General features: G+C 46.2%; 1 protein-coding gene across 1 annotated transcript; it reads left to right on the forward strand.

Moving 5' to 3' along the window:
• The first annotated feature begins 401 nt into the window (after positions 1 to 401).
• Positions 402 to 10,057, forward strand: LOC120937204. Its single transcript, XM_040350228.1, has 2 exons — positions 402 to 1,037; positions 7,728 to 10,057. Exon 2 carries the CDS (start codon positions 7,948 to 7,950, stop codon positions 9,817 to 9,819), a length of 1,872 nt encoding a protein of 623 aa, XP_040206162.1. The 5' UTR covers positions 402 to 1,037; positions 7,728 to 7,947; the 3' UTR covers positions 9,820 to 10,057.
• The last annotated feature ends 1,146 nt before the right edge of the window (positions 10,058 to 11,203 follow it).

Genomic DNA, 11,203 nt, shown 5'->3' on the forward strand with positions numbered 1-11,203 from the left:
TTACTATGGTTTTTTTTTTTCCCCCATCAGAAATATTTATAACGTGTTCTATTTTTTAACACCGATGGGAAAAAAGACAGATGGGGCCCACACCCGATCGGTTTGTCCGATGAAAAAAGTCCATCAGACTTTTTTCATTGGTAAAACCGATTGTGTGTACACGGCATAAGTGTTCTGCCCAGAAAGTTTCTTCAGCCAGGTGAATAATGAGGTAGCCAGAAAAAAAAAAAAAAAAACACAAGGTGAAGCATTCTGTCATCTGGACAATAGAAAGTTACATAGGGCAACATGGATACTTCAAGAGATATATTAAAAGTAACACAAATGTGATTTTAAGCCTGTAGTGGATGTGATAAAAATAGTCAAACTAAGATAATGAAATGCCTATTTCAATGCACAAACACATGCTTTATATCACATATGATTATATATATATATAACGTATGCAAATAGGTTATTGATTGCTATAGGAATAATCACATATAATCGTAATGCATAATTTACCCCTTTGCTAATATAATGTTGTATTTCAGAGATGCATCACATGGTTTATCAGAACAGGAACTCAGTCTGCAAAAAACAACTATTTTAGGACAGCTGAAAGTCCCTAAGAACCACAGAACCAGACAGATGCCAGACGCCAGGACGTCACAAGAATAATATTACATATTAATGAGAATGTTGAATATTAATGAATATTAATGAGCATGATCGTGTGTTCGGTCATGCGCTCTTGAATGTACTTGTAATCCATATAAAAACACACGGCTTACAATAAAAAAGCAGAAGTAACGGTCTTCACCCTGAGACACAAGTCTGAGTGTAGATTATTTACGTTCTTCAGTTTGTACAAACGCTTCTTATCTAATTTGGCTCAGGAAGCAGATATCAGACACTCCGTGCACTTGGCTCGGGTCCAAAACAATTGACGCCCATCGTGGGCCTTCGGGCTTCCTGATTCGGGCCAAGCCGATCGAGAGGGGACTGGGACGGAGACCAATGCGGACGGGTGCAGAGACTGATCACCTCTGAGAACGGTAAGACACTTTTAATTTTGTCTACTGTTCATCCCGCCCGTGGTTGGTTAGTTCCTGTTCCCGTGTCGGCTTGCCCTCGATCAGCAAAGCAGGCAGATAATATAGCTTGCCCGAGGGTCATTTATAAGAACCTGCATTGGTATCTGCAGCCTGTATTTTGTTTCCTGTTGTTTTTGTTTTGTTCTGTCAAGCTTGGGACGGCTGTTGGGAATAAGGGGATTAATTATATAATCACGGATGAGAATTGACGTGGTCAAACTCCTCCTGGGGGAATAAATAATTGTGCTGTGAAGCACGGATGACCAGGAGGGGGCGTCAGGAGAACGCATAGTTGCGTGGGGATCCCGTGAGGACTAATAATCCTATATTTCACTGCGGTTGTCACATATCTTGGTGTTTTGTTATATGTACTGGCCTCTGATGTTTGGATGAGACAGGCAGAAAGGAATAGAGTCACAGATGCGATAACTGGCTGTGATAACGTGGTCAAACTTCTCTCAGGGTTGTTGTAAGGTATACCTGAGAAGGTGCGCACAGCTCAGGGTATCAGGTACTACTGCACAGGTGTGCACAAAGGTGTGCAGGGAAAATCCTGTGACGTTGTTCTGAGGTCTCATCTTTTAATCACATGAGCCAGGGATGTCATGTCCTGAATGTGTCTGTGGGCTACTGTTAGGAATTCATTCAGAGGGTTGGGGGTTGGTGAAAGTGATAACCCCAGGATACAGGGAAGAAATTCTTGGCCTGAAACCTTTGTTGGTAGATTTTCCAGATGTGTTGGTGTTCAGATTAAACGTGCACTACCCAGTCAGAATTGTAGTCGGGGCATCATTACCAGCAATAGAAGGTGAAGCTAGAGAGAGGGGATACTTACCTATTAGGTGCCCACTCCAGCCAGAACAGCCAGAAAAGTGTGAGGAGGGTGAAAAGGACAGAGTCAGAAGTTTGGGTTTGCCTCTGGGAGACGTAAATGACATTTAAAGGAACGCACTGTATTTAACTGCTGTATTGTTTAAGCTCGTCTGTCTGCAGCAGGCTGACACTTTCGATTTCAAAAAAAAAAAAAAGGAGAAAGTGTACTTTTAAAAAAGAGGAAGTGACAGCGCAGAAAGATCTCAAAAGAGCACGCAGCCAAAACTTCAAACTTGTGTCCTAGACAGCCTTGTAATACAAAATCCAGAGATCTGAACGTGTATCCCTCCATTAAATAGCAATGGGACAGAAGTTAGAAAAGCCGAGGGAAGGCAGCTTAGCTTACAGCTTGGTTTTAGAGAGGGAGGGAAAAACAGCAGTTAAGAGGATAAATGAACTTGCAAAAGTATGTGACATCAACATGCACATGGGTGGGAGGTTGCAGGCAGAAGAATGGCGGGTGTTGTTAAAACGGAAAAAAGGTCTATTGTCTGATCATGGCTTATTAGCTACAGCTGAAGCCTGGTACAGAGTTTTGCAAGCTGTCCAAGTAGAGGGGTGGTCAGAGCAAGAGACAAACCAACATGGATATATTGTATATGTGTATCATAAACCAGAATGTACATTTGAGTCTGGACGGCCACCACCCTATAATGGCGTCCGAGCACAGGACAGGAAACCCTGCCCCTCAGCAACCGCCCCCTCACTTGATCCTCCCACCAGGCACCGTCCCAAGGTACCACCTCCTTCAGCACCCATGGCACCTCCCAAGGGCAGTGGCCATCTTGCAGCACCCAACACTGGTGACACAGGAAGACTCCCCATGACTGCTTCCTGTGACGGCCATATTGGTACACCCATACCTATATGCCCAGTGTTAGATCAGACCGGAGCATATTACAAGGAAGGTGTTAACCCATTAATGATGTTAGAAGATGATGAGGATGAGGCAGAGGAAAGCATTGATAGTCACTGCCACTCACCTGAGCACCAAGAAGTGTCAGTGACCAAGGGGGGCGTCGCTCCAACTGGTACCACTCCCAGTTCAGCCAGTCATGAAGACCAGGGCCCAGCTCAGATTATAGTGTCTGGAGGCCTGTCGGATGTGAACACCAGGACAACTACACTTCCATACCAGGGCCATGAACCAGTACATCCCCCCCTTCAGTCACCTCACAGGGCGCTGCATGAATTCTGTATGGAATCTGACCGAGTGACATCCTCACATCTCCATCCCACTTCCACAGCAGCACGGCCTACATCCGCAGGCCTGTGGGGAGCAGCGCAAACAACCAGGGTTGGTGCTAGGTTCTCACTCCCATTGTATTCCCCTCCTCATTCACAACCGTTCTCTGAGGACACGGCGAATGTCTCAGGAGGACCCACAGGTGATTCACATGACACCATACAGTATGGCCCCCCCCCACAAAACAGGGGACTACCTCTCCAACCACCACAACAGGGAAATTACTGGAGACTTCCACCCAGTGGGTCACAACCTCACATACCAAGGGGGGAAATGCCACCTGCACCACTAGGCGCACCCCTGATGTATGTGACCTTTAGCCCTCAACAAGCATCATCCCTTGTAACCAGTCTACCAGATCCTGAAAAACAGCCCATGCCATTTTACAGAAGAGTTGCCCAGATCCAGAAGGCATACTCCTGTGCCTGGCGGGACCTGGTAAGTCTCTGTGAAATCAAAGCAGGGGATGCTTAATGGCCAGTAATGCTAAGGTGTTTCAAAGTGGACAGTGGCATCCCTGACAATACATATGGTTCGGGATGTGAGTTTGTGACGCAGTTACAACAGTGGGCACGTGACCGCCTGGCAGACCAAGCAACAAACATCCAAGACATTACACAAGATAAGGCTGAATCAGTTGAGAAATTCCATACTAGGATGTTACAGGTGTTCACCGATTTGGGATTCAGCACACAAAACAAGGCACATACGCAGATGCTATCCTCTGCATTTGTAACAGGCCTCAGGGACACAATCCGGAAAGGCCTGCTACTATCTCGGCCAGAGTACAGAGTGTTACCTCTTGACACTCTACTACTGGTAGCAAAGGGCATAGAGTCCTCACAGGGTAATAGGAAGGCAGTCCCTCTCATGTTGACTTCTGACACACCATACCCGCCACCACAAACACGAAACCCGCGAGCCTGCTGTTACAACTGTGGAAAGCCCGGACATTTTCGGAGACAATGCCGAAGCCCGTGGAGATCCGATCGAAGACAGCCCGATCAAGGGGACCAAAGAAGAGGAGATGCTCAACACCAAGGACAAAACGTCCAGGGGAATCCCAACTCAGCACCCAATGATTGGCCTCCTCCTCCTCTGTTTGGCCATATGGATCCATAGGAATTCGGCAAGCCTGTGTCATACACTCCAACCATGATCGCAACACACAAAGATTCAGGGGGACCTCTAGCCAAGATAACACTCAGCATCGAGGGCCGGCCCACACAGTTCATTTGCGACACAGGTGCTGCCCGGTCTGTTATTCGAACGAAAGAATTACCCGATATCTCCTTCCTATCTGACAATGACATCACGTGCGTTGGAGTGGATGGAACACCCCGAAAAAGTCCTCTAACCCGCCCCCTACAAGTTGGCAACATCCCTGACCTGCTAACAAGATTTGTGGTTTCCGACACCTGTCCCTTGAACTTACTAGGGGCTGACGTTTTATCCAGACTCCAGGCCTCAATCTCCTTCCAACCTGATGGTGGTATCCGAGTAACCTCACCACTGACTGATGAAGACACGTCAGCATTATGCTCCATTCCGCTCTTGTTGTCCCTAAATGTAGAAGACAAGACTGGAATTCCGGAAGAGGTTTTAACCCGAATACCTTCCTGCCTGTGGTCTACAGGCCCAGAAGACATCGGTCATCTAAAAGCCCCACCTGTCATGGTCAGAATGAAGCCTGGTGCCCCTTTCCCCAGAAAACCCCAATACCCCCTCAAGCCCTCCGTGTCAGCAGCAATCACTCGCCAGATAGAGGCCCTCCTCCAGAATGGGGCTCTTATACCCTGCACAAGCCCCTGCAACACCCCACTCTTCCCAGTCAAGAAGAAAACCCCAAAAGGAGAACCTGTGAAATATCGCATGGTGCAGGACCTGCGAGCAGTGAATGAAGCCACCATACTGGAGACACCCATCGTACCCAACCCACACACCTTGCTGGCAGGAATACCACCCACGGCCAAGTACTTTACTGTGGTGGACCTAGCGAACGCCTACTTCAGTGTCCCCCTAGACCCGCGTTGTCAATTCTTATTCAGTTTCATCCACGAAAGGAAAAGCTACACCTGGACTGTAATGCCGCAAGGTGCCCAGAACTCCCCGTCCCAATTCTCCAAGGCAATGAAATTCATTCTGGACACGTGGATCAAACTCCACCCAGACGTTGTGCTTCTCGAATATGTGGATGACCTCTTGCTTTGCGCAGATACCCAAAATGAGGCTGCCACCCACTCTGAAGACCTTCTTTGTTACCTGGCTGAACAAGGCTGTAAAGCATCAAAACAGAAGATCCAGTGGTGCAAGCAAACAGTGGTCTTCCTTGGACATTGTATCTCACAAGGCGTAAGACATCTTACTCAAGAACGAATAGCTGTGATCAAAGCAATTCCGGTGCCAATTGGCCACAAGTCTCTCCATGCTTTTCTGGGCCTAATATCTTATTGTCGTTCATGGATTCCAGAAGCATCTCTGCTAATGCAACCACTCTATGATGCTCTAAAGACTGATCCTTTCACTCTGCCACCAGAGGCCCTTACAAACTTTGAAATTCTGAAACAGATCCTGTCGTCGGCCCCTGCCCTTGGCATACCAGACTATGAAAAGAGCTTCAAGCTATTTGTCTCAGAGAGAGAAGGACACGCCACAGGAGTACTGGCCCAATCTTGTGACAACAGACTTAGACCTATCGGGTACTATTCCTGTCGATTGGATCCAGTAGCTAGGGGGGCACCCTCCTGCCTCAGAGCTGTTTTCGCAGCCCAAGCCCTTCTGGACAAAACTCCAGATCTTGTGCTGGGCCACTTCCTCATCCTTCTAGCTCCGCATGACATATCAGCCGTGCTAAACCAAGTACAACCAAAACATATGTCAGCAGCAAGACATCTCAGACTACAATGCACTTTGCTCCTCCCGGACAATATATCCCTCCTCAGATGTAACACCCTCAACCCGTCCACTCTGCTCCCGCTTTTCGAGGGGGGAAACGACCCTTACGATATCTCTCACGACTGTCTTGAAATCATGAAGATGGAAACTACACACCTGCCAACAGTTAGCAGAGTGCCTCTGGACGACCCTGACCTGACTATCTATGTTGATGGATCAAGATATGCAGATCATGAAGGGAGGTACCACACAGGATATGCTGTCACTACCAGAGACACAATCCTCCATGCCTCTGCATTGCCCCCCTCTAAGTCCGCACAAGAAGCAGAACTTCAGGCCCTAATCATGGCATGCAAGCTGGCGGAAGGGAAGAAGGCTAACATTTATACGGACTCAAGATACGCTCTTGGAGTGGCCTGTGACTATGGTGTCCTGTGGAAGAATAGGGGTTTTCTGACAGCAGTGGGTACACCTATAAAACACAGCGCAGCAGTCAGGGACCTGATTGATGCTCTGCTACTTCCTACCCAAGTGGCAGTTCTCAAGGTAAAGGCACATGGCAGACTGAACACTCAAGAAGCACAAGGTAATCACTTGGCGGACACTGCAGCAAAACATGCCGCGAAAGGTGTGCGAGAAGTTGTACGCAGAGTGGACGTCCAAAACATTCCAGCACAAGAGACAGTACAAGCCACCATGATCTTGCAGAACCCTCCTGTGGATTGGGCACGCTTGAAGGAAATGCAAGAGGCAGCAAGTGAAGAGGAAAAAGGAACATGGACGAAGAAGGGAGCCATATTGAAGGATGGACTCATGGAAGTGAATAAGAGACCATGTTTACCACGGTCCATGTTCCCAGCTGTGGTGCAGTGGGCTCATGGTGCTTCTCACCTGTCGAAGACCTTGATGAATGCTTTGATCAATAAATACTACCTGGCCCCAGGAATTACCTCACTTACCAACAACTTCTGTAAGTCATGCGTCATTTGTGCCAAGTGCAACCCAGGCAGAACGGAAAAGACACCCATGAAACATCTAGCTAAAGCTCAATATCCCTTTCAACGAATACAGATTGATCATATTCAGATGCCGAAGAGTGGCCGGTATGAATACGCTCTAGTAATCGTTGATATGTTCAGTTCCTGGCCCGAAGCGTTCCCTGTGACCAACATGACAGCGAAGACCACAGCCAAGAAGCTTCTAACGGAAATAGTGTGCAGATATGGTGTCCCAGAGGTCATAGAGTGATCAGGGGCCGGCTTTCACGGCCTCGTTAACCAAAGAAATATGGACAGCCCTAGGGGTCACACTTGCTTTCCACACCCCGTATCACCCTCAGAGCAGTGGGAAGGTAGAAAGATTGAATGGCACAATAAAATCCCGAATGTTGAAAATGTCTCAGGAGACAGGGATGAGCTGGCCAGACAGTCTACCCATCGCCCTGTTCAGTGTGAGATACACTCCTAAAGAGAGCCATGGTTTATCACCTTATGAAATACTGTTTGGTTCAGCCCCGAGATTAGGGTGTTATTATCCACAACAGTTACAGTTACAATCCGATGTATTAACTGATTATGTGACTGCTTTGTCTCGTGAATTAACCCGAATCCATGCAAAGGTTTTCTCTTCCATTCCAGATCCTGAGTTAGATACAGGAACACACAAGCTGGTCCCCGGTGATTTGGTTCTGGTGAAGAAATTTGTGCGAAAACACCCTCTTGAACCAAGATATGACGGTCCCTTCCAGGTCCTCCTAATAACAGCTACATCTGTGAAAGTTGCAGGGAAGAATACCTGGATACACGCCTCCCACTGCAAGAAGGTCACCATACCCAAGGAAACGGATAAAGATAAATCATGATCATATATATCCTTTGTCTGTGTGGGTTGACTGGGGCACAGCATGCAGCCATTACTAAGAAAGATGGGAAGGTCATTTTTTGGTATAATTCATCTGATACCCATATAGCCACGTTTGACTTCCACCCGTGTAAGATACTCCCATGTCCTGAGCATGACAGCAGGTCAGAACGGTATGAAAAAGGTGACGGAGAGGGATATATATGTGTCACTAAAGGGTCATGGGGAAAAAATTGTGACAGTTGGGGAGCAGCAGCTTGGAACACAGGGACACCCTGGGGATATAACCCTCTGCCAGCCTATGACAGTAAAGACAGCCAGGGGGAGCCCTTGCTAACCCGTCTTACCCTCACCAAGCCAGGGCCCAGTATGACACTTGTCCTAAACATACGGAATCCGAGCCCATCCGATAAGGGAGAGTATGTGTTGGGGTGGTGGTTCGGAGGTGGTCACTGGGGTCATAGAGGGTCTTTCCGTCTAGAAGATATGTACAACAACAATGAATGGCAGCCAATCAAGAACCTGCCGCCCCCACCAAACCCCTTAAAGCCCCATGTACAGACCCTGGAAGACATGGTTGCAATAGCAGATCCTACCTTCAAGGATACAATAGAGGTTGAGACCGGCCTTTCAGAAATCAATCTCTGGCTAGAATGGATGAGATATAGCGCCAGCAGACATAATAAAACCAACTGCTATGTCTGTGGTAGTGCTAGGCCACATTTGGGTACAGTCCCATTAGTTATACCTAAGAAAGAGGAAGAGTGCTTCCTAAGCCTCTACGCTAACATTTCCACCAACCAATTAACATGTGAAAAATGGAAAAAGGAATATCCCATAGACACCAGTGCTTCAATACCTAAGATAGCTATCACCTTATACCCTGGAAACTACACTTGTTATGCTCACCATGAAGGGAGGGGTAAAAACCTAGGTAACTTCTCCAAAGGTTACTGTGCTTCTTACAGTCATGTCCCGGCCAACTTAATACAGAATCAAAGTCAATCCTTGGGGGATGTGTATTGGATATGTGGAGACATGCAAGTGAGGTCCAGATTGGAAGGACAATGGAGGGGAGAATGTGCCCTTGCAAAGGCCATCATGCCTCTGCACATCCTAACCCTAACGGAAGGTATTCACAACACACAGGGTAAGAGGACAAAAAGGGAAGCCCTTCCGGGAAGTTTTGACCCTCATGTGTATTTAGATGCCATTGGAGTTCCGAGGGGGGTCCCTGATGAATTCAAGGCCCGAGACCAGGTAAAAGCAGGTTTAGAGGCCCTAATCCCCATAATAACTGTTAGCAAAAATGTAGACTGGATAAATTATATATATTACAATCAGCAAAGGTTTGTCAATTACACGAGAGACGCATTCCAGGGAATAGCCGAACAGTTGGAGGCCGACTCTCAAATGACTTTCCAGAACCGGATGGCTCTGGATATGATATTTGCAGAGAAAGGAGGGGTTTGTACGGTGATAGACAAGATGACCAGCACCACTTGCTGTACATATATTCCAGACAACACCGGCCCGAATGGCCAAGTCACTGTAGCCCTTAAAAAGTTGAAGAATCTGTCAGTTGAACTAAAGAAAAATTCAGGCATCACAGATCCATGGGACCAATACTTCAGTTGGATGAACGGGTGGCAGAGAATTTTAACCCAAATAGGAGTAACCATACTAATCTTTCTATTTCTCCTCGCTCTGATAATTTGTTGCATACTCCCTTGTTTAAAGAAATGTATAGAGAAAGCAGTAGAACAAGGAATCCCTACGTTCGTGAACCAAGACATAGGGCTCGAGGAAGATGAGTACGAAGAACCGCACATTCCACTACAGACATTCCCAGTCTCACATCATGAATAGGCAGGATGACAGGGACAGATAGGGTAGGAGCCTTGAGGCCGCGACCTGGGTCCAGCTGCAGCGAAAGCCATCCTCACCACTAGAGGCTCTGGGGAAAACCTGCTGGACCTTAGACTCCGCGCGCCTTGGGGTGGGGAAACTTAGATTAAAACAGGGACAGATTAAAATAGATTAAAATAGACATTTCAAGGGGGGTGCTGTAGTGGATGTGATAAAAATAGTCAAACTAAGATAATGAAATGCCTATTTCAATGCACAAACACATGCTTTATATCACATATGATTATATATATATATAACGTATGCAAATAGGTTATTGATTGCTATAGGAATAATCACATATAATCGTAATGCATAATTTACCCCTTTGCTAATATAATGTTGTATTTCAGAGATGCATCACATGGTTTATCAGAACAGGAACTCAGTCTGCAAAAAACAACTATTTTAGGACAGCTGAAAGTCCCTAAGAACCACAGAACCAGACAGATGCCAGACGCCAGGACGTCACAAGAATAATATTACATATTAATGAGAATGTTGAATATTAATGAATATTAATGAGCATGATCGTGTGTTCGGTCATGCGCTCTTGAATGTACTTGTAATCCATATAAAAACACACGGCTTACAATAAAAAAGCAGAAGTAACGGTCTTCACCCTGAGACACAAGTCTGAGTGTAGATTATTTACGTTCTTCAGTTTGTACAAACGCTTCTTATCTAATTTGGCTCAGGAAGCAGATATCAGACACTCCGTGCACTTGGCTCGGGTCCAAAACAAGCCTACCATTACCTTTGTAATTAAAACTGTACTCACCCCTTTGGCAGTGTGCCTCTTTATGAGACTTTTGCTCTATGACTATTTTGCTTTATCCACATTAGTGCAGTCATTTTGGTTACCCATAAAATATGATAGTTTCGTAGGCTTTTACTATCCTTTATACCGACAGTGCAATTTTGCAGCATTTACTGGCAATTATGCTAGATCTGGTTCCACTACTTGTTTCAGCTTACCGAACCTGGGCGGCTTACATAGCTGCCGTTACACATTTCTGATCAATTCTGAATCACTGGAGGGCAACAATTTATTCAGCTATGAAATAAATGAAATTCATCTCAGAAGCAGCATTGCCCTAGGCTTTATGTGAGAAGCAAAGAGTTTTTTGTGCTGGTAATAAATAAAAAAAAACACCTTCCTGTAAATCATCTTCTCCTAATTCTTCCTTCACAAGGCTGTGAGCCAATTAGATTGCCAGGAACCAGAGAAAGATGCAAAGATAAAGAATAATGAAGAGCAGGGAGATGACCGTAACATTGCCGGGATCAATCCATAATTTTCAGCTCTGTGACAGAAGGCTGAACAAGGTTGATTCACATTTGT

This window comes from Rana temporaria, chromosome 4, assembly GCF_905171775.1.
Source record: "Rana temporaria chromosome 4, aRanTem1.1, whole genome shotgun sequence".
Taxonomy (NCBI): Eukaryota; Metazoa; Chordata; class Amphibia; order Anura; family Ranidae; genus Rana; species Rana temporaria.